This window comes from Alligator mississippiensis, chromosome 2, assembly GCF_030867095.1.
Source record: "Alligator mississippiensis isolate rAllMis1 chromosome 2, rAllMis1, whole genome shotgun sequence".
Taxonomy (NCBI): Eukaryota; Metazoa; Chordata; order Crocodylia; family Alligatoridae; genus Alligator; species Alligator mississippiensis.
The window spans coordinates 58,022,528-58,046,645 of NC_081825.1; the positions used below are offsets into that span (position 1 = coordinate 58,022,528).

The window sequence follows — 24,118 nt, forward strand, 5'->3', positions numbered from 1 at the left end:
TTCTGAGTGACACTTAATGCTCATTAGCCTATTTTAGTGCATATTAACTAAAAAGCATGGTTTTTTTAGTGATGCTTTAATGCACATTAAAATAGGCTAGTGCACATTAAAGTGCACGTGTAGACACACCCAGTATACCAAACAGAGATTTGATGCGCCTTTCATCCTTAAGGTGTTGTGCATTGGCCATCCCTCGATTTGAGGATGATCTCCACCATGGCTCATTGATGGGTCTTGAAGTGACTTAGAAGTCCAACCCTTGAGCCACAGATCTGTCCACAGAATTTGCAGGTCTTCCTGTAGGGGAGAGAAGGCTGTAGGCTGGGATTCCACTCCTTTTCCTTCCTCTGCTCTCTCTTCTTTGCTTTGGGAACAAGACACTTTACCTCAAGATGGGCTGCTGCTTGGTTGAGGTTGTGGCACCACTGGAGTTGGTTAGCAGTCAGCTGCTCCCAGCTCTTGATTTTGGCATCCACTTACTTGAGGTATGCCTCCAATGTGTCCTTGTAGCCCTTCCTTTGGCCACTGCAAGATCTCAGCCTGTGATGAACCTGGGAGTAGAGCACTGGTTTTGGGAGTTGTGAGTCATGCATTTGCATACAATGTCTGGTCCAATGAAATTAGTGTTTGAGGATCACTAGCTCAATCCTAGTAACATTGGTATCAGCACGAATACTTGTGTTTGTGTGATGATCTTCCTATTTGATGTGAAGGATCCTTAAATACATGTAAATCAAGAAATGAATGATTGAAATTTCACATTTTAGAGAAAAGTACAAAGGAGGTGACCTTAGGTGTCCTGGAAGAGGACAAGCGAGTTTCAATCAGTGAGCCCCTCCTAGCAGACAAGCAATGAAAAAAACTTAAAGAAGAGGCACTGAGAAAAGATCTGGCATTAGTGGCAAGTTCACCCATGCCAGAGAGAGTATTGGCCATTGAATACAGAGCCAGAGACCAGTGATGACGTGTAGGGGGTGCACAGGCATGCACGTGCACCCCCTGAGAGCGCTGGTGCATCCCTTGACAGCAGTGTTCCCAGGCAGGGGGGGCAGGCGAGAGCACTGGTGCCCACCCTGAGAGCGCCAACCGGGGAGTGCACCAGAAGAAATGATCCCTGCTGCTGATCCCACTGACCCAGAAGTGCTAGCGGCATACCCGGAAGTACCAGCAGCATGCCACTGGCAGTTGTGGGTTGGCAGGATCGGCTGCAGTGGGACCCCCCCCCAGCCTGCAGGATTGGCTGCGGGGGGACCCCCCCAGTCAGTAGGATCGGCCATGGGGGGGACCCCCCCCCAGTCTTTGACTGTCTGCTGGGGGGGGGTGGGAAGTGCCCCCCGCCCCCTCCCCCCCAACTCAAGAGGCACCAGTTGCCCATGCCAAAGACTCTAAGTGAAAATCTGTGTTTTAAGGACAGACCACTTAAAATCTGAGAAAACTCACCAAAACTTCCACAATATTGAGGGCTGAGTATGAAGTTGCCTGTAGTATGGAGAAAAAACTTCATTCACTGATCTTGGCTCCAACATCAAATGCCTTGGTATTGACACATATAATGGGAGATGAGACTCCAGAAGATCCAGGATAGTACTGAGGCACCTACTAGAACAAGTACAGATCTTGGTACTGAGAATGCACATACCCAGTACTGATCATAAAGGAGATCTATTCCCCACACTATTTTGGGTCATATGTTATTTTCACCTGCAAGAATCCTTCCTCTGAGCTTATCACTATGTGATTACTGCTGGCTTTCTCTATGTCCAGCTTCTGAACCAGCAGAAATGGTTCTAGGCTGCCCAGTGTTTGACAAGCCACTGCTGGACCAGGCTTACCTAATAGCATGCTATTAGATATCTCTTGGAGCTGATCTCTACCACTGTCAAAGGAGAGAAAGAGATCACCTTCCACATAAGCTTCTTTAGACAGTCCACTTATATCAGACAAGCTATAAGGACTAGTGGCAAGAACAGAAATGGGATGGAGTACCAACAGCATCTTATTTCCCTACCAGGGGACCTTTCATCATTAATCTCTAATGGGCAGTATTGGCAACTTGATGTCATTTCAGGACCACTAGGCAGTAATGGCCCATTAATTGAAGATGTCTGGGATCTACCCTGACTACAACATCTTTATAACTCAGTCAATATTGAGGCATAACTTTCATTGACTTAAATAAGGGGAAAAATGATAAGTGAGAAATTTAGATTTTGGCCAACAGTGCACAAAAGGTATAAACATACTACCACCTTTTAACTGTGTCCTTTGGTGTGTACTGGTACCATCTTTGAGTCCAGTGCACTATACTGGGCACTATCAAGGTCAGAATCTATAGTAATTCAGAAACCCTATAAGTACTGGGAAGTCAGAGCAATGAAATAAACCAATTTTTATCTGAGTGAGGAGCATAAAATAGGTTTGGGAGGAGGAAGGATTTGTGAGGGGTTGGGTGCTCAGGGCACCCCAAGATTTTCATGACATTTCAAACCATTGGCAAGCCCCGTAGCACCCAGCCTGTTGGTCACAAGTGGGGGGGCAAGCCAGGGCTCTAGCAAGGAGGTGAAATCAACCCCTTTCCAGAACAGGGGTTGAAAAGCTGTAGAGATCCTGGGGGGTCCTGGAACACCCTGCACCCAAGGAACCACAAGCAGGGGGTCACACAGCCCTCTAGTATCTGACAACCTCTCCACTCCCATCCCTATCCCAAATGAGCCTAGGCTCCTGCCAAGTGAGGTCCATTTTCTGTCATGGGGTCCAGGTTCACCCCCACACATACATCTGTGCATGCCCAGTCAAGAAGCTACCACAAAGATTTTTGTAAAGTGCAATTATATTCTTTATTAAACTCTATCTGTCTTATTTTTTATTTCTGAGAAGGGGAAGAGAAATTGCAATTGGACACCATAATGTCTTCCTCTTTTTTGGCAACCAGCTAATCCAGGTTTTCCTCTCTTTCTAGTGGAATCTTGGGGAAACTTTAAGCACTGGAAGGGTTGATCTGGGTACTCTACCTCCTCATTGGTGGGTCAGCAGCAGTGCAGCCCCTAGAAGGTGTGGGTTCTACTCAGAACCCATAGCAGTGTACATGTGGACAATTCTGCCCATGGACAAATGTGAACAGATTTCCAATTAGTGACATTTTTGGAATGGGGCAACTGTGATGTCTGCCTGTATTCTGAATTGAATGATATGAAATCAATTACATAAAATGCGGTACTCCCTTTCAACCAGTAGGGGCCTTCTTCATCCTGGAGAGTAATATATGAATAAATATTAGTTTATACATGAACACAGCTCACTCTTGTGGAATTTTGTTGCAGTTCCTAAACTGAGTAATCTTTTCAGAAACACCATGTAAAACTATGTTTGTACTGGGCATCAGACAGATTTCCATACTCCTAAATCAGGACTGTTCATCTTCTAAGTGGCTAGGAGCTGCATGCCCCACAGCCCACACCAGCAGGGGCCATACACTGTGGGGGCCATGGGCCCCCCAGATTGCATGTCATATACATATGTGGGTGGGTACCTCCTACCACATTGTACCATGTGTGTGAGCAGATGGGTGCCCCCCAAACCTCTACACCAGGGGTGGGTAATTATTTGAGGCCACGGACCTCATAGAGAGTTTTGATGAGCTGTCATGGACTGGGTCAGTGCACGCACACACCCCCGCCCCCCCCCGCGTGCAACAACTCACCAAAACTCCCTATTTGGGATGGGACTGTAGTGGGGTGGGGAGTGGTGTTTAGGATCAGGATGGGCAGGAGGCTAGGATCATGGGGCATGGCTGTGGGGAAGGGATGTGCAGGACCAGGGCTCAGGGTGGGGCCACGATCCACTGCTTGCATACCTCTGCCCTGTGTGAGATGTGTGGGTGGTGTGTTGGTGGGGTGTGCATGGGAGGAGGAGGGGGGGGCGCTGCCTAGGTGCTAGGTCCTGGGAGCCGTCCAGGAGGGAGGAAAGGAGGGACAGGGCAGGGGGTGCGTGCAACAGAGCTTGCCTGGGTGGTGTGGTCCACAGCTGCCCCTGTGGCTGTCTGCATGTGGCCAAGAACTTTGTGGTCCCATCCTGGGCAGCCAGTGCCCTGCTCCTGCCCACACCCACCTCAGCCAGCATACACAGCTTCTAGTGGGGCTGCTCCTGCTATGGCTGCAGCTGCCTGGGTGCTGCTCAGCTCCTCTCATCTCCACCAACAGCTCTTCCTTTTGCTCCTGCCCCTGTGCATCACTCTGGGTGGGGAGGAAGTTTCAGCTGGGTGGCTCTTGCCCCAGTGCTCAGTGCTCTGGCTCCAGCTCCCAGCTGGCTTCTACTCACTCTGCTTTTCCATGCCAGGAACTGGAGCCAGACCCCCACGTGTTGGGGCAGGAGCTGCCCAACTGCAACTTCCTCCCCACCCAGAGTGGTGCACAGCCACTGCTGGAGGTGAGAGGAGCCCAGCAGCACTTGGGAGGCAGCCCTGTCAAAAGCTGTGCACACTGGCCGGGGCCAGGGCCAGGGCTAGCAGACATGGGCAAGATTGCAGCAGTGGCTACCTCAGGCAGAGCTTGGGCGCATGCGGAGTGCCATGGGGACAGCCATGGGATGGATCCAATGAGTTGGTGGGCTGCATCTGGCCCACAGGCCATATTTTTCCCACCCCTATTCTACACTCTGCAGACAAATACTTCCCCACCTTGCTGTACTGTATGTGTGGAGGTGTGGGCATGCCCATCCACCACTCCCTACATGGTGCAGGCCTCTGCCTCATCTGTAGCTACTTGGCTCCTCTGGCACTGTGGTGCATGAGCATTCAGGCTGCCAGCTTGCCCAAGACCATGGGCTGTGCTGTTGCCATGGGCAACTGCCCCTCAGGGTTGGGTCAGGCAGTAACAGAAGTGAGGGGGAGCCCCAAGACCCGGGCTGCTGCTGTAGCCAGACTGAGGAGTAATGGTGGCTGAGTGGGAAGCCCAGGGGTTACATTAGACAGCCCTACCATTAGTTACTGTGACCAGTGACCATTATATGTTCTGTATGTATTTTGCTTCTCTAGGTCTCATCCTGTTGTTCTGCTGCTATAATTCAGTTGTTTTTTCCGATGCAGTTTCCAACATCATCTTAATTTAAAAATGTGGAATTTTTTGTATCCCTATGATTATGTTTCCTGGAGCCAAATTATTTTCAAGTCTGGCTTTAAGAAATGCAAGAGATAAGCAACTGCTTTGTAGACACTTGGTGTCTTCAGCAATTTACAGCATGATTCCCAGAAAAGTGGGTCAATGCTTGAAGTGACAGAGGAAAGCCATGTTTCAGTTTTCTTCTCCATGTTTTTGATGGCAAGAAAGAAGTAAAGGCAACTTTGATTTCTGTTACCCTCTGCAACTTGGCCTGTACCTTGTACAATCTATGGTTTCTTTTGTGTACTAGTCATTTTAACTATTAATTAAAACAAATAAACAGCACGAATATAAGAAGACAAAGGTCCTCTTGCATCAAATGTAAATGTCATGGAGATATAGTTGGGGCAATGGGAAGAAGAGATTAAGAAATGAAGAATTATTCAATTTTCTGTGCCCCTTTTGCTCGCCAAGAGTTGTGAAGGTAGTTCAGACTTGCTGTTATGATGAATATCCTATACAGAAAAGCAAGGCATAAGAAATCAGGATTTGCTGCTGCTGCCTTTACTTGAGTGCTGGCATTTTCAGGCAGGGTGGTGACGTAGCATGAATGCCAATTGCTAAAATATAAAAGATAATGAAAACAGGGAAAATACCACTTGCAAATAGAAAAAAAATCCTGTTTTTACTAGCCTTGGCAACGTGGCACAAAATTCATGATTTTATAACAACTTTTACGTAGATATAATGTAGCATGCTTTGCCTTCAGTTAGCGTCGAAACTTGTTCAACAGATACTAGTCGTGCATGTGCAGAAAAGAAGGCTCGTTTAATAGGTGCAATAGGCTTGTAGTAGGCTCTATTTCTGGCTTTGCCACAAGATCCAGCAACATCCAATGGTCAAGGGAAGTAAGTCTACAGCAGATGCGTCCCTGGCCACCACCAGTCTAAAGGGGGCCAGCTGAGACCACCTGATGGAAGCAAAAGCAGGGGACGGATTCAGTGCCCTCCCAGTCTTGAAAGACTGTTAAGGACTTTGATGCATATGCAGAAGGAAGCAGAAATACTATGAACCTCATGTTTCCTAACTTTGAAGTACTTCACTGTATTGACTTTCTTGTAATTTAGTCTTGCTGGAATAATTTCTTAAGATATTTAAAGGCTAAAACGCAATCCTACTATGTGCTTCTATAACAACCCTCCATAAGGCTGGTTTAGCATGGTCGCAATTTCTACAACAGCTACAAGACTAAGTCCCGCATGAGCTGGCAGCAGCAAAAGGGTGTTCTAGCAGGGAAACAACAGATTGATAGCATTTCTTCTCCCTTGCACACATGCACTGTAATGAATCTGCATTGGTTTTTCCACTGCCTCACTCATGCTGTATTCCCTACAGGACAGTGGGTATATGGCAGGGGCAACTTCCACGGGACTTAGATTCCCATTTTAGAGAAACAGAAAATGAGGCGCTGGGAGATGGAGTCGTTTCATCTAAAGCCTCATGCATATTTGTCGCCCCAACACGTATGACATTGTATTAAGAAAAAGGTTCAAACTGTAGTTGTTCTAGACTAAAATGATGCCGGGAGGAGAGGGGCCGAGGGACGGGCAAGACCCATCCTCCCGCCTCTGCTCTCCTCCCCGGTGCCCAAACGCGAGGGCCTCACCCCAGGGAGGAGGTAGGCGCAGCAACCACCCCCCATCCTAGCCCAACTCCCCCTGCGCCGCTCCAGCCACCTGCTCCCCCCACAAGTAGCACTCGCTCCGTTCCAACCCCGCCCCCTACCTCTGACCCTCTTAGCCAATCATGCTAGGCCAGGGGCGTGGTCTAAGCCTCTCCTGTCCCAATCAGATCCACGGGCTACACAAAGTGGTGCTCTTTGCACGCGCTTTCCGAGCCAGAAATAACTGCCATCAGTATGATCCAGTCAGGCTGGGAGGGAGGCGGGATTCGCTCAGGACTTTGGCCAATAGGGTGGCAGAGGGAGGTGTGACCGGTGGGGTGGGCTGGGCAGTGCGAGACTGACAGAGGCGGAGTCCAATGGCGCGGCCAGACGGGCGGCTGCGTGAGGCTGCAAGAGCCAATAGGCGGTGTGCGGGGGCGGGCCAAGAGTGCTCTGAGCCTGGGCGCTGTGATTGGGAGAGGCGGAGGGAGCCGGGCCGAGCCGGGTGTGCGCCGCACGAAAATGCACTCGGATGCCGCGGCTGTCAGTGAGTGGCGGGGGTGGCGCGGCCCGGGCTAGGGCTGGGCCGAGGGCGTAGAGGGGAGGAAGGCAGCGGGCCCGGGCGCTGTGCGGGCGGTGGGGCCGGGCCGGGGCGGGAGCCCTGGGGCGAGGCTGTGACGCACTTTCCTGGCTTCGCTCGGGGTCGCCGGGGCTAGGGCTGGGGCGGGGCCGCAGAGTCGAGCGCGGGGTGGGGCCGGGCCGGGCCGGGCTACGTCCCCGGTTCCAGTGTCCGGCCGGTGCGGGGCAAATGGGCTGTGACGGGCACCGAGTGCCGCGGTGTGTTGTGGGTGTTGGAGTCTGGCCGCCGCGCAGCGCGAGCCCGGCTACGGGGGGCGGACTACCACTCCCAGCATGCCCCGCCCCCTCCGTTCCCTTCGGGGGGCGGGGCCGTGGGGCCCGGCGGAGGGGGCGGGGCTGAGCATCCTGCCCAGGGGGAGCAGAGGGGGGAGGGGCAGCCGGGGTAGGAGCTGCCCCAGGCCGGGGATCTGTCTGCGGGGGAGGCAGGCAAGGGTCGCCTCAACCCACCCTCCCAGTGCTGCTGACTTCCACATAGTGTCCCATGAGGGGCCCTGGCTGCTAGGCTGGTGTCACAGGGTTGAGAACACGTGTTGGCCTTCCCTTCCCTTCCTGGGGATTTACTTATCCCTGGGGCAGAATGGGGTTTGGAGCAATCCTGGTGAGTCTGACCCCAGTCAGAGCCTGACCATCAGCTTGTTCAGTCTCTCCTTCAGAATGGGGGTGGGGCTAAGAAACACAGATTTGTTTCAGCCACACAGGGTTTGATTGTTCTGCCCAGTCTGATTCTTGTCATTATTTATATGATTTATAATAACGTCATTCTTTATATTCAGGTAAGGCCTAGGAGCTAATGGATGCTTTTATCCTGGAAAGGAGGATAAAAATGAACTTGTAATGAACATAGGTCAGGGGTGGCCAACCTGGGGCACGTAGGGCAAGGAGTGGCACAGGCAGCCTCTTGTGTGTGGCACTTGACCGGTTGGGGGAGGGACAGGTAATATACATCACCAGATGCAGCAGATCAGGTTGTGAGCACAGGGCCAGAAGGCCAGAGAGTGGGCGTTTGGGGAGGGAACAGCGTGCAGATCAGGTTGGACAGAGGAGGGGGACTGGGGTGGCTCTCGGAGGATATGAGGCTAACTTGTGGTGCACCTGTCAAAAAGGTTGGATCCCACTGACTTAGTTAATGATATACAGTTTGTTTTGGTGAATAAAATTCTCTTTTGGTCTTTGCAGGGAACAGTGTGTACCACCAAATTAACAGCAATAATTATCTCTCAGGATTTTCTCCACAATTCACACTTTGCCAACAAAAAAATAAACATATACTGTATGTTCTGTTCAGTCTTGTCAGAATGTATCTTGCTAAGAAGAAAAAATAAACTGCAAACTCTCTTATTTTTAAGCTACTAGTTATAGCTGACAAACAGGGCCCAGGTCCCTTCATTTATGACAACATCGGTTATACGATGATTGCTGAAAATAATTTTTAAGTATAATTCTCAGTAGAATACTACCAAATTTATGTTTTTGTTCTCTAGCTGCTAATTGCTGCCCTCTCTTCTTACCTTTCTGTATCTTGTCCTGACAGTTAGGAGAATGCCTTTCTTTCTTATTCACTCTCATAAACTATTTGGGCCTTCTAATCTAGCCTTGCCTAACAAAATAGCTTTGCTTTCCAAATGTTGACATTATGATGGAAATAAATAGATGTTGCCCTGGGCTGCCCTTTGGGCTGCTTTTGTATAACTTGATTTCACTTCATCGAGAGGCTTAAATGATCAGAAATGCCAGAAAAATACTTTATCTTCTGTAGTCTTGAAAATTATTAGCAGTGACCATTTTTTCCATGGCAGTTTGTAGCCTTGCCACTCTATACTTAAATATAAATGTTTTCCTAAATTCCAATATTTGTTTGGTATTACCTTTTACTGATATTTATCTTGTAAGTTTATATAATTTAGGCTCCCTGCTGCTTCTGTTTCACAGCTTAGGAAGGATGAAAGCTTGACTAACATCTTTCCCAGCTATTTAGTTGATTCACTAAAGATGTGATTAAACAAACTTTGATGTCTTGCATATTTCTGGGATCATGATTCCCAGCTATAACAGCACTCCATCCTTCCTAAATTATCACTGTCTTTTCTCATTTATTGATATGGGTGTCAGAGAGTGAATTTGCTGTTCTCTATACTACATACCTTTACATGCGACTCAAGTCTTTCCCTAAACCAGACAGTTCTTTATTCTTTCTTACTCTTTCCTCATAACTTTCAATTTTCTACATTTCTCTTCTTTTCCTATGATATGTCAGTCCTTTCTGAGGAAAACTTAATCTTCCTTCCCCAACAAACAACTTATCTTCTGCAAGTTCCCTACAACTGAGATAACCTCTCTTTAATTGTTTCACATGCCACATAATGAGTTTAGAGTCACAAATGAGGTGACCCTTTTTCTCTACTCCTACTTGTCACCTTGCTATATTCTTTTGAATTGGGCAGGATCTGATTGCATGTAGTTTCAACACTTTATTTCAGGTTTATCTGACAACTAACGCTTTAAAATACCATCTCTCTCTCTCCAGATTTCGCTTTTGAAAACAATTTTAGTATTATTTATCCTCCCTGTTTTCCTCTCAATCTTGTTGAATTCTTGTTTTGTTTTTTTTTTTGAGGGGAGACCCACTTTGATTTTTGTCCTTCCTCTGCTTCCTTAAAGTTACTGTAAGACTATCAACTGTACATGAATTTACTGCTTGGAGAGAAAGGAAAGAAATGCTAGAAATAGACCTTGTTTTTATCTAACTGCTTATTGCCATAATTGATTCTAACTGAATTATGAGCTAGCTGTATCACACTACAATTTGGTAATATTATCTCAGTTGGGAATGTTGAGAAAAATTATATGATGAGTATATAAGTCATGGCATCTGCAAACACAGAAGCAACTACCTAAAATTAAAAAGCATCCATTCTTAAGCCTCGTTGATGCACACATTTTGACTGGTTTTAATTAAACCAAATGTAAAACCATTCTGGATACTTTTAGTTTTTGGTTTAAGAGTGACTCTATTTTAATTTATCTCAAATCTCTTCTTGATCAAATTTTAGGTAAACTAAAATAAATCCATTGTAATCTGAAATAATTGAACATGTAACCTTTTGCACTAGTTAAATCATCTTGATTTAATAATCATGCCTGAGATTAAACCGTACAGCTTTACTTGCAGATAGGGCATACACTAATTCTCAGGACCCTTTTTATCCTTCAAGAACAGAACTCTTCCTCTTTCCAAAAAAAAAAAAAAAGAAAAGAAAAGCAAACGGGGGTGGAGAGGGTGAAGGTGTGAGGGTGGAATTGCGGTAGTTAGTTGCTTATCAATACTACACTTAATTTGCTACTGTAAAATGGGAACTGCATCATTTCTAACTTGATATGTACACAGTACTGTTAGGTATCTCTGCAATAAGTATAAATTCATTATTTTTGCATAATGATAAATACAGCTACCATTAGAGTGCACACTAAAGTACTTATGTGCATTCTTTGTCTGTTGTTATTTTAACTGTTGTTATTTTTCCCTGCTGTAGAATGGTGAAACTAGAAAGCATCAATACTGCAGATTTTTAAACAAAGGAATGTTCTATCTGTAAGGCTCAGAACATGTAAAGACCTCAGGTTATAATATAAATACAGAGGAAACGCACATTTCTAGAGAGGGCGCTCAGAAAATGAAAGTTCCTATGCTGAAATTGTTATATAGTTAACATTGCACAACATTAAGGGCAGCAGTATATACTGGTCTATATCCAGGCTTATTTATATACTATTAAAGAGTCTTATATTTATTATTATAGAATGTAATAATTCTAAGCAAAACTGGCCATCCTATACTAAAATTAAGCAGCTCAGTTAAGCCTATAATCGTGGAAATTCTGATATAGCTCAAGTTTTTCCTGTGACTTTTCTAGTCTGTGTCCATATCTTAAAAAAAACACATATTCCAATTCTGAATTTACACTATGATTTTCATCTATTTCGTCAAGCTCAAGATTTGTAGTTGCTAGCCTGCTTCTTGATGTTTTCGGATATATATTTCAAAACAGTGACCAGTTTATTTCACATACTACAGAAGATGGAAAATCTGAAGCAGACAAGACGCAAGAGGAGCCCAAGGTTCTATTGCATGAAGGCTACCAGTACATCTGGTAGAGTCCCTGATTACTCTCTTGGACTGAATACCTGAAAAAGTTGTGTTCTGCAAAATTTGAAAGTACTTTTCCAATATGCAGTCAAATGTATGTTGCTTGTTTAGTAATCCAGTCATGCCACAACCATATTATTATCCCTAAGTTTACTACTTTTGAACCTTGGATCCAAGTGTTTTGCAATAATATGAACTGATTGGCAGCTATATTTTTCCTACCTACAAATAAAATCCTTTATTTTTACTACTTTGACTTGAGTGGAGATCAAACTTAGAAGCTCAAAACTAGTTCACTTTATCTTGTCCATAAATTGAGGAACTTTTGACAAATGCTTTGTCTGATTCATATGCAGTGTTTGCTGAAGTAATTTTCTGTAGAGTCTCTAGAGAGTTCTGCAAGTGAACTCAGAAGACATCCTCACGATGTACAGTGTGATGTACCCCTTTTAACTACCTTAAGATCATCAATCACTGTTCATGAAGAGCTTCTTTGTTTCTTAATCAGGATCTGCATGCTTTCCATCTTGTTTTTCTAGAATACTTCAATGCAACTATTTCATCTTCCCATACTTTTCTTTTTTCTGTTATTACTTACAGACTGCCACTGTAACATGAATAGTTTCCCTGTATTTCTTTTTTTTTTTGGTCTGTTAGAGTTTTTGCTGTATTTTCAACTTCATGAAATTATTGAGACAGATTTAGGCCCTAGAAAATATCCTTTTGTAGTAGTACTTGAATAGTCATTCATTATGATGTCCCATGATGGCTTTTATATTACTGGCACTGTTAGCAGAGCAAATACTTCCCACTTCCAGTCATTTGTAGTACTCTACATATTTCATAATTGATACACTGTTCAGTACATCTGTCCTCTCCTGTTATAATGCTGGTTTAAAAAATAAAAATACATTGAGGTGTGTTTTTTTGCTTCCATCTGTAAATAACTGCCTGGCAAAGTGCTTCATTTACGGTGGGTTTTTTTCTCCCTCACACAGCTTGCAGTACACCTTTATATTAGGAGTGAAGAAAAGGCTTGCTCCAAGAATATTTGCTGGGTAACTGATATGATGTTCTTAACAGTGGAAATTGTTGGCAAGCATCATTTACATTGATTGAATACCAGAAGTGTGCATTTGCTTGTGTGAGAGGTTGGTTATTTTTTTTTGCGGACATTCAGGTGTCAGCTTATTCAAAAATGAAGTTTCATAGTTGGTAGGGTCAGAAAGGACCTCAGGAGATCATCTAGTCCGACCCCCTGCCGTGGCAGGAAAGAGTACTGGGGTCAAACAACCCTGACCAGATGTTTGTCCAGCCTTTTTTTAAAGACCCCTAGGGTAGGAGCCAGCACCACTTCTTTTGGAAGTTGGTTCCAGGTCCTAGCCACCCTGACAGTGAAGTAGTGCTTCCTAATGTCTAGCCTGAAACTACCATCCACTAGCTTGTGTCCATTGTTTCTTGTAACTCCTGGGAGTGCTCGGGGGAACAGGGACTCTCCCAATGCCTGCTGGTCCCCCTTGACTAGTTTGTAGACTGCCACTAGACCCCCTCTCAGCCTTGTCTTTTGGAGGCTGAACAGGTTCAAGTCCCTCAGCCTCTCCTTGTAGGGCCTGCCCTGCTGACCCCGATCATGTGGGTGGCCCTCCTTTGGACCCTCTCCATATTGGCCATATCCCTCCTGAAGTGCGGCGCCCAAAACTGGACACGGTACTTCAGCTGCGGCCTGACCAGTGTCTCATAGAGGGGGAGGATCACCTCCTTGGACCTGCTTGAGATGCATCTGCGGGTGCACGACAAGGTATGGTTGGCCTTCCTGACGGTGTCCCTACTTTGTCGGCCTATGTTCATTGTGGCATCGATGACGACTCCAAGATCCTTTTCTGTCTTGACGCTGGCGAGAAGCGAGTTCCCCAGCCTGTAGGTGTGCCACTGGTTCTTCCTCCCCAGGTGCGTTACCCTGCACTTGTCAGTGCTGAACCCCATCCTGTTCTCTTCGGCCCACCCCTGTAACCTGTCTAGATCTGCTAGCAGCCTGTTCCTTCCTACTAGGGTACCCGCTTCACCCCACATCTTAGTGCCATCTGCGAATTTGAACAGGGTGCTTTCTACCCCCTCGCCCAAGTCACTGATGTGTTGTGAGTCTTGGATATGAATTGAAAAGTCCGTTGTTTTCTTGATGACTGAAGAGATGAACTTTAGTATATACAACACTTCCAGATAGTGATGTCCCACAAGCAAAAGGGGTTTTTGATTAAGAGAACTTATTACAAACATAGCCGTTGTTGCTGTCATTTGCCGCGCATTCTTCTTGAACTTCATTTACACTCAGGAAGAATATTTTTAATGTCTGCAAGACATTTCATATATGCAGAGATATGCTTGGGTCATCCTTTTTGTACTTGAGACTACATGCTTCATTTGGGAATATTTACAATATACAGGTCTCTTTTTTGATCTATACACTTTTAGTGTAGAAATGCTTCTTTGTGTTAGAAGACAGTCACACTGCCTTTGGTGGATAGGAAAGAAAATGACAAGCTCTTTCACGCTAAAGCTGGTTTCTGTTGTGGATCTTAGAGTCAGGATTTGGTGACAGGATCCATTCCAGAGCCCTCAGAGTTCTCCTTCAAGGCTTTGTGTGCAATGGTCTTTTACCATCTGTTTTCAGATATAGACAAACATTTTAGCTACTTTAAAAGGGCAGGGGAAGGTGCTGTTTGCAAACCTGCAGCAGCAGTAGTTATAAACTAACTGATTATGTCTGCATGATCCTGTAACAAATAGGAGCTAGCAAAATTGCTCTAACTTTGATTGACATAAGCAAGGTTAAAGTTGGAGTGGTTTTGTTACATGTGTATCACTACAGAATCATGCAGATCTCATGGTTGTTTCATAACAATTTATATATCCTTTGATAGCAGTAACAATTGGTGCTTCTTTCTGTGCCCTCAGTGATTCTATGCAAGCAGACACAGGTATATATAAGCTACACTGTTCCCTTGCAGTACATCAGGGGTGGGCAGAATACGGCCCACAAGGCCATTTTATCTGGCCCGCAGCGCCCCTAAAAATTTACAAAATTAATCTTTATCTGCCCTTGGTTCCTGTCAAAAATGACATGAACCAAGGGCAGTAGGACCCAGGGGAAGCCCAGCGGGCTCCCACAACAGCCGGTCCCTCCTGGCACTGCCCCCACAGCTGGAAGCCCCCACAGGGGCTTCTGGCCTGGGACCATATGGCTGCCCCATGCTGGAACCTCAGTTGGGGGGGGAAGGGCAGGGAAGGAGCCCAGGGAAAAGTTGAGTGCAGGGTGTGGGGGAGCGGTCCCATGGCCGGCACTTCCTGCTGCAGCCACTCACAGCCCTCCTGGGGCTGCCTGTGCCTGCTCTGGACAGCCCTGCGTGGGCTGCGAGCGGCTGCAGCAGGGAGCGCTGGCCACGGGGTGGATGAGAGGCTGCTTTCTCCCCCCCATGCTCAGCTTTTCTGCAGGCTCCTTCCCGGCACAGAGGAAAGTGGCCCCTCCCCCGCACCATGGCTTGGTGCTTCCTGCTGCAGCTGCTTGCAGCCTGCACGGGGCTGTCCTGAGCAGGCACAGGCAGCCCCTCATGGGCTGTGAGGGGCTGCAGCATGGGGCGACAGCCACGGGGCAGGTGAGGGGCCGCTTTTCCCTGCCTCGCGTTCGGCACCACCTTGTAACCCAGCCCCACTGCCAGCCTGGGTGCTGTACCGGCTCCAGGCTCGCCCGTCAGGGCTGCATGTGGTGACAGCAGCTGCGATGCGACAACCCCCCCTCCCCCCCCCCCCAAACTTGCTGCACCAGAAAGTGTTTGTCACTGCTGCCTGTGGGCTGCCCAGTGTGTGAGCTCCAGGCAGGCAGCAGCAGCCAACACTGCCCAGTGCGGCAAGCTGGGAGGCCACAGCTGCTGCTGCCGACAGACGAGTCTGGAGCAAGTGCAGAGCCCAGGCTGGCAGTGGGGCCCGGTTACAAGCTGGTGCTGAGCGTGGGGAAAAGTGGTCCCTTGCTCACCTCAAGCAGGACCAGACTGCCGGTGAGCAGGGGGTCGGGGTTGTGCGCTGCCTCCCGCCTGTGCTGAGGGGCACTGGGAGTGAGCAGGTGTGGGAGCCAGCGGGAGCACGGGGCCCGCACTGGTGTCCCGGGGCCAGTGCTGGCGGGGCCTAGAGCAGGGTGGCAGGAGCACGGGGTCCCAGCCAGCAGGAGCTTTATGGAGCCGGGCCAGCTCCCCCCCCCCCCGCTGGTGCAGCCCAGCCTGGCTTCACAGACCCTTGCCAGCCTGTGCCCTGCTTTGGGCCCCACTGGTGCTGGCCCTGGGACATTGGTCCCAAGATGGTGACCAGGGAGCAGGGCACCTGTCAAGGAGTGGGGTCTCTATCAAGGGGCGGGGCTACCCATGCGGCCCTTGACAGCCTGACAAAACTGAGTAAGCAGCCCTCCATCTGAAAATAATTGCCTTCCCCTTCAGTACATATTGTCAGCCTCCCACTCCACTGAGGAGAGGGTGATTGGGGCCAGTCCAGAGGACTGCAGCATCAGGTGGGCAGGTGCTTTTCCTCTATTGCTGACACTGGTCTCCACACTACATATTCCACTGTCAGGACAGAAGCCATCAGAAGCAGCAGTCCACAAGAAAGGTCCCCTATACTCACTCCCTGTCTAATATTCTGCACTTCTTTTTTGCAGTACCCTCTTGTGACTTGGGACAGTAATGATGCTCTAGGTGGTTACATAAGTTTATGTGCTGGAGGTCTACAGTATATAGGATTTATAATTGGCTAATATTACAAGATTTGAAAATTTTATTAGAAAGTGTTTTGACAGACTGAAATTCAGTTCAGCAGTAACGTAATTTTAAATGTAATGCTAAAATTCTTTCATTGTTTGTTCTGTGAGAGAGAATGTTTTAGTTTTTCACCAAATGCTGTTTCTTTTTGCATTGAACCTCAAACAAACAGGTATACTAATAAAGATTTTTTGGGCCAATATCAACGGCCAATTATTGACCAGCCATATTGGCCAGTACTGATCCGGTTGCCAATATGCAGCCCAGCAGCATGGAGAGCAGTGTCCGGCTGATGGGTCTGTTGGAGAGAAGAGGTATGTGGGGGCAGATCAGGGCCTCTGTAGCGAGGGAGGGAGTGGGGCAGGGGCAGAGGCAGGGGCAAGCGCTGCTCAGCTGGTGTGGGGCTCAGGATGGAGCCGGCAGCTTGTCTGGGGAGGTTGAGATGGCTCCTGCTGCTGTGTGCATCCCCGGGGGAGGCACGAGGGGCATGTGTCCCTCTGGATCTGTGCACAGAGGGAGGGTGGGCTGCTTCTGCGCGCTTGAGTCGGGGGCTGCTCCAGTCTCTTCCTGGTGGCTGTGCTCAGGCTGGGTGGGGCAGGGCAGGCGGCAGCAGTGGGAGGGGGGCTACAGGGGACTACAGTGTAGCCCCCACTTCCAGTACCACCGCTGCTCGTCCACCCCTGGAGCGTAGCCGCTGGGACGAGGCCGGAGCAGTCCCAGCCCCGGGTACGCAGTGGCAGCCCACCCACACCCTGTGCACAGATCTGGGGAGGCACATACCCCCAGGGGAAGCATGTGGGGGGGGGTGCACAGCAGTGGGAATGACCCCCCCCCCCCCATGCCCCTTGGACGAGCTGCTGGCTCCGTCCTGCATCCTGCCTCACTTTGGCTGGGCAGTGCCTGCCCCTGCCCCAGGCACAGCCCCACTCCCTTACTACTGGGGCCTTAATCTGCCTCCTCACGCCCCTTCCCTTGTCTTCCCTTCCCCACCCCAGGAATTACCAGCCAGATGCTGCATTCCCGGCTGCTCGTGTGCTGCAGCTGTACGCATGCATGTGGCATTTATCAGCAACATTATCAGCCACATCAGGCAAAAAAAGCTGACTGCCAGTAATGACAATTTTCCTTTTTATTCGTGCCGATACAATATGGACTGATGTATTTATGCATCTCTACAAACACGCACACAAACAGGCACATGTGGAAAAAGGTTTTCCTGAAAGTTTCTTTTTCTTTTTTGGAAAGTCATACTTTTTTAACACTTAGTGTTAACTTTGTCATATGCTTAGTTGAAATATAATGGTTTACTTCTGTAGAGAATAGGTAACATGTTTTCAGCACTCCTTTAGATATTAGTCTTGAAATCTTGCATTGGAGAGGATTTTTCCCTTCCCTAAACAATCCTGATTATAGCTCTCATTTGTTTTTTTGCCTTTGGTGATGCATTCCAAAACTATGTATTTTGAAAAGAGTGGCTTTTAGGCCTTATTGAAAGTAATGGTAAATTTAAAATCCAGGTTTTTATTTTAATGTTTTCTAAGTGTAAACCATATATGCAGTTGTTCCTGAATATGTAGGTAGGCATATATTTCAAAATACTGGAACTTAACTGTTTTAAATTAATTTAAATTGTAGCTTGAGAACTTTTAATTTCGTGATTATATCTTTCTCCACTGGCCAAGCATACTCCATTTAAACAGGTTCAACAGTAATATTTTCAGCATGCTCCTTTTCTCTCCTCTCACACCAAACACATTGCCTAATTTTTTGTATGGCATGTGGGCTTCAATAACTAAGCATAACCATTTCATTGCTGAAAATAAACTGGGCGCATCAAGCAACTCAGTTTTCTTGCTATATCACCGTGTTTCATAGGAGACTGTTGCCAACACTTGTGTTCAGATGAGCCTTCTATCTATTCTAGATTTGTAAATAAATAGGCATGTAAAAGAATCCCCAAATAATATTTTGATGGGTTTTTTTTTAAATATAAAGGTTAGATGTGGCCCTTATTCAGTTTAAATTAATTTGTTAGGAGCTGTGAGTATCGGATATAGATTTTTCGCACTTGGCCAAATGAATATTCTAAATATTTTAATGGAGGCTTTCAGACTTTCAGTTACTAATTTATTTTAAATAAGACTATTAGATTACAGTGAGACTGTGGTATATCCAGGAGTTATATTTGGTTTCAACTTCTGACATCTTCCAATTCTCACAGTTTTGTCAAATTAATTCCTTTTGGCCTTTTTTTTTTTCTTTGTTGAAGCCCAAAGAAGATATTTTTGACAGCCAGAACTAAATTGATATTGCAGGTGCACAGGTAGTTTGGCAACATCTCGGGTCTCTAGTCTCCCAGAAGAATTGCAAGAGCAGCCACACTGGAAGAAGACTGATTCACTTCTTAAGTCACATGCCTAAAATTTGGATGTTTCACCCACATATTATAGAATTCTGCTATCTATTTTATTCAGTCTAGCTTTTGTTTGACCTTGTTCATTTTTGCTTAAGGAGGTCTTGGAGATACAGAATGACTTGTACCTTAAATATTATGTGCTTTGTATGGAAACATCAAATATCTCCTCATAATTATTGTCAAGTAGTTGGTGAAGGGCATTCAACAAATCTTGACATTATGTAGCTTCTTTACCTTTATTTTATAGACTTTCTTTTCATTTATATTGTGAATCATAGAAAATTAGGGTTGGAAGGGACCTCAGGAGGTCATCTAGTCCAACTGACTGCTCAAAGCAGGACCATCCACAACTACATCATCCCAGCCAAGGTCTAGCCAGGTCTTAAAAACCTCCAAGGATGGAGAGTCCACAACCTCTCTGGGTAACCTGTTCCAGTGTTTTACTACCCTCCTAGTGAGAGTTTTTTTTCTAATGTCTAACCTAAACTTCTCTTACTGCAATTTGAGACAATTGCTCCTTGTTCTGTCATCTGCCGCTGCTGAGAACAGTCTAGCTCGGGTGGGCAATTATTTCAGGCGGAGGGCCGCTTACTGAGTTTTGGCAAGCCATCAAGGGCCACATGGCAGGCATCCAGGGGCAGATAAATATTAACTATCTAAGTTTTAAGGGGCCCCACGGGTCAGATAGAATGGCCTGGTAGGCCACATCTGGCCCCCGGGCTGCATTTTGCCCACCCCTGGTCTAGCTTCATCCTCTTTGGAAGCACCCTTCAGGCAGTTGAAGGCTGCTATTAAATCCCCCCTTAGTTTTCTCTTCTGCAGATTAAATAAGCCCCGTTCCCTCAGCCTCTTCTAAATCATGTCCCCCAACTACCTCACCATTTTTGTCACCCTCTGCTAGACTCTCTCCAATTTGTCCACATCCTTTCTGTTGTTGGGGGGGGGAGCCCAAAACAGCACAGTACTCTAGATGTGGCCTCACCAGTGCTGAATAGAGGGGAATAATCACTTCCTTCGATCTGCTGGCAACACTCCTACCAATGCAGCCCAGTATGCCATTAGCCTTCTTGGCAACAAGGGCACACTGTTGGCTCATATTCAGCTTATTGTCCACTGTAACCCCCAGGCCCTTTTCTGTAGAGCTGCTGCTTAACCAGTTTGGTCCCATGCCTGTACTAGTGCATGCGATTGTTCTGTTCCAAGTGCGGGACTTTGCACTTGTCCTTGTTGAACTTCAGGAGATTTCTTTGCTCCCAAATGATTATTGGATTAATGGTAACTGTATAAGAGGATTAATAACTAGGTCTTAATTCAGGCAATGTTTTGGGGCATTTTTATGGGTTTTTTTTATTAAACTACAGACACAACACCTGAATTATATATTCTTACATCACAGCTGGTAATTCTCTAGTTCTCTCTTGTTGTGCCCCAAATTCTGAATTTGGGAAATTCTGTTCTTCCAGTACTACATATTCATAATGTAATCATTCTGAAGGTTCTTCTGACCCTTGTTATATCTTTTCAGTGCTCTAAATTATTACTTTCAAAATTACCATTTTAAATAGGTTATTGCTGTAAAGGTTTCTTTTTTCTTTTCTTTTTCTTTCTTTGCTGGCAGAGCACAATTTTGGTTCTGACTAACAAAAAATGGGCTTAATTTAGTTTGGTATAATAAGAATCAAACTAGCCCAAACTGATAAATTGGTGACAAGATGTCTGTCCTCAAATTAAGCTACAGCAGGGTTGATGTGAAGCCAAATTTACAGCTCAATAAAGCGATTCCCTTTAGATATAAGATACATTTTATGATCCCTGGCAGACACGTTTATCAAGCATTATACAATCATAGAAAATTAGGGTTGAAGGGGACCTCAGGAGGTCATCTAGTCCAACCCCCTGCTCAAAGCAGGACCATCCCGAACTAGATCATTCCAGCCAGGGCTTTGAGAGTATCATGTGAAAAATCGTAAGAGCAGACATTAAACCTGTTTAAACCCAGTTAAAAATGGCAGATAAGCCACAAAGGAGCTACTCATTTTAGAGCAATTTCTTTGTGGCACAGAAGTATCCCCTAGGCAGTGGGGGATTCAGGAGCTCCCCAAGTTTAACGTATGATTCAGGGTCTGAAAGCCCAGACACTTAAAGGGTGGGCTGCAGGTGGCAGTGTGCACTGGAGCTTGGATCTCCAACTGCAGGTGTGCCTTTTAAAGGTCTGGATGTGCGGGCAGCTCAGCATTGGAGACTGTGCACCAGCAGTTCTGTGACTGGGATCTTACAAATGCTAGCAGGACAATTTTGGTATCTGGGATAAAATTAATCAGATCCTAATTGTGTGACTACATTAATGTCATCTAGGGCCCTTTGCGATGTGGAAGTATCTCGCAATAATTTTAATGTGGTCAGTTGGTATGTTAGTTTATCACATGACACGCCTAAGGCATGGTGAATATAATGTCTGCCAGGGGTCTATGATTCTTCAGATTTCCAGAGATATCTTTAATGTTTAATCCACTACGATGAGAGAATCCAAACTGGTATCTCTAAAAGGTATTCCTGTAGTTGTGAATACATTTTGTTAATATTTGTTTACAGCAGCATTGTTCTGTATGAGAAAAATCTGAATTGTCCTGTATTTTTAGTGTAGTCTTAATTTGAATACCTTGTATAGTCTACCCTCAAACTCTGTGCTTTGTGTAGTGTTTGTTTGGAGAATCTGTTTATAATACTGGAGTGGAGGTGTGAGGACTATGTTTTTCACTTGCATTTTGTTTTAGCATCTGGTCAGAGAATAATATTCCCATGCTGGAATGTTGTAATCTAATGACTAGTATGAGCTAGGCATATAGGGCCCTGCCAAGCAAAATTTTGTGGAGGAATGTTCTGTTTATAGGGTTAGCTGTTTCTTCAGGTACGGCTTGATCATGCAAATGTAGACTACCATGCATACATAGTTCTATTGAATTTCATAGGAAACCTTACTATAGTAATAACCATATTCAGTAGTGTTTAGAGATAAATAGGGCTGTAAGGGACTCAAGAAGTTATGTGGTCCAGTCCCCTCCTCAGGATAGGTTCATTCCTATCCAAAGTATCCCAGACAAATGTTTGTTTAGCTGAGGGGTTCCTGAAGTTTTTATGCCGCGGCCTGGCAAACCGCGGCCCAGCAGTCACAGCTGACTGTGGCCAGAATTTCTGGCTGGAAAATAGGTAAGGATATCCCACCCCTTGGGCAGGAGGTGGGCCAAATCCAGCGCTGCCGTAGGCCCTGCAGAAGGAGCTGTGGCCTCTTCACCTGGCGCTGTGGGGCCGCGGTTTGCCTGTCTGCTGCCACTTGTGGTCCGACAGCTGACCTGCCACAGCCTGGCACCAGGCCCTAGCCCGGGGATTGAGAACCCTGGCTGAGCCTACTCTTAGTGATGTATTTGTCAGATTGCATGCCCAGTGCCTAGACTGTACTTAACCCTTCAACTTCTACTAGCTTTGCACCCTAACTTGGTTGTATTTTAGCAGCAGTATTTGACTTTGGATATGTTGGGGGGAAAAAGAATCTATTTACTTATTTCTGAATGAGCCTCAGATGTACCTTTGTGAATGGGAGGAATTTTAAAACAAACACATGTTAAGAATCTTGCACAAGACTCAAAAGCATGCAAATAATTTTGTATTTAGTAGGGTTGATCCAGGAATATACCTGAAGAAAATTCTTTATTTTTTGTAAGTTCTTACTAATTCCCAGACCGTGATGGGAATAAAGGCAATGAATAATAGTATTAACTCGGCTTGTACAACGTAGCTTTGTGGTGATGTTGGGGTTTGTTTGTTTTTTTAAAACAACATGAATATATTAAATCTTGTTTAGAGCTATAGAAACTGTAAGAGACAAAACTAATCATTTTCCCCCCTTTTAGATTTTCAGCTGAATTCTCATCTGTCAACACTGGCAAATATTCACAAGATTTACCACACTCTGAATAAGCTGGTAATGTCATTTCTTAATTTAATTAGTTATTTATTCTAGCATGCATTTATTTGTCTTTTGAAATCTTTAGATTATTACACTTCAAAGAATTTTTTAGGGAGATGGAATGGTGGGCAAATTAAGAAAAAGGAAGTTCACAGGTTTTACAACTAAACAGTCAAAAGACGGGCAGTGGCAGTGAAGGTTGCTTGTGTATGCACAAGGGGCAGGGACAGCAGTTGCACACGAATTGTTTTAAGTGACCAGAAACTGTTCTAAACCTGTAACAGAACAGAAATTTAGTGCACATAACCCAGTTTCAAAATGGCTGAAACTGGTTAAAGATAAACTTGGTTGAATGTAGTATCAGGCTTAACTGATTTGGGTCAAATTGGTTTATGGAACTTTTGTCCCAGACCCCTTCCTGGTTTAGGTTAAATCAGTCTTCCAGCATCCCAGCATGCTTTTCAACTCTAGGCTGTGCTGTGCTGTCTGCTCCAGAGAGCAGGGCTGGCCCTGCCCCTCTGTTTAGCCAGAGCGAGGGTGGGACTGTGGCCAGATGCCTGCCAGCATGGCCCCCTAAGATGAAGATGAAGGGGCAAGGAGGGATGGATCCCGCCCGCCTCCGTGCCTGGCTGCTGTCCATCATGCAAGCTCATGTTCCTGCCGCCATGCCCCCTGCATGGTGCTTGCTTATCTGTTTCTAGCTGCTACGTGAGATGGAGGAACAGGCACAGTGCAGGGGGTGTGGCGGTGGCAGTGGTTGCAGGAATATGAGCCCCCACAGCAGTCAACTGCCAGGCTCCAGGCCCACTGGCACCTCTGAGCCAGCCCAGGTAGCCGTGGGCATGAAGGACTTGTCCCATGCAGCCAGTCCAGCTGCTGGGGTGCCCACCCGCTGCTGCAGAGGCATCACCTCCATGCTGCTACCCAGCCAGCTGCCGCCCATGTGTTCCAGGCCGGGCTCTCACCAAGCTGCAGCTGGCTGGGAAGGGTCTTGCCCTGCTATCAGCCTGCCTCACCTGGGGCTGAACCAGGCTGGCTGCAGGTGCTGTTGAGGGTGGGTGTGGAGGGACCAGCCCAGGTTGGGTTGGTCTGAGGGGGCAGGGGCTTTCCCAGCCGGCTGTGGCTCCAGGACAGCCCAGCCCAGCCTGGGTGTGGAGAGCCAGGAGCAATCCGGGTGCCCAGCTCCTGCAGTCCCAGGTCAAGCCACAGCTGGCTGGGAAGGGCCCTGCCCCCACAGCCCAGCCCAGGCCAGCCCTACCACACCTACCTTCAGCAGCACCTGCGGGACCCTACAGTCCCGGCCCCAGCCTCAGCCCCAGGCGAGGCAGGCAATGGTGGGGCCATGCCAGCCGGCTGTGGCAATGCCCCTCACCATGCAAGCAGCCAGCAGGGTGGAA

The 24,118-nt window shown here is 46.7% G+C and overlaps 1 protein-coding gene across 2 annotated transcripts in view; it reads left to right on the top strand.

The window, feature by feature from the left end:
* The first annotated feature begins 7,198 nt into the window (after positions 1-7,198).
* Positions 7,199-24,118, top strand: part of DCUN1D4 (defective in cullin neddylation 1 domain containing 4) — a 70,513-nt gene continuing 53,593 nt past the window's right edge. The window contains exons 1-2 of one of the 2 annotated variants that reach the window (XM_006261250.4): positions 7,199-7,306; positions 22,666-22,736. In XM_006261250.4, coding sequence (XP_006261312.1) covers positions 7,282-7,306; positions 22,666-22,736 — 96 coding nt within the window. In that variant the 5' untranslated portion in view covers positions 7,199-7,281. The remainder of the gene's footprint in view (positions 7,307-22,665; positions 22,737-24,118) is intronic. The other variant, XM_019481228.2, reaches the window with a different exon arrangement.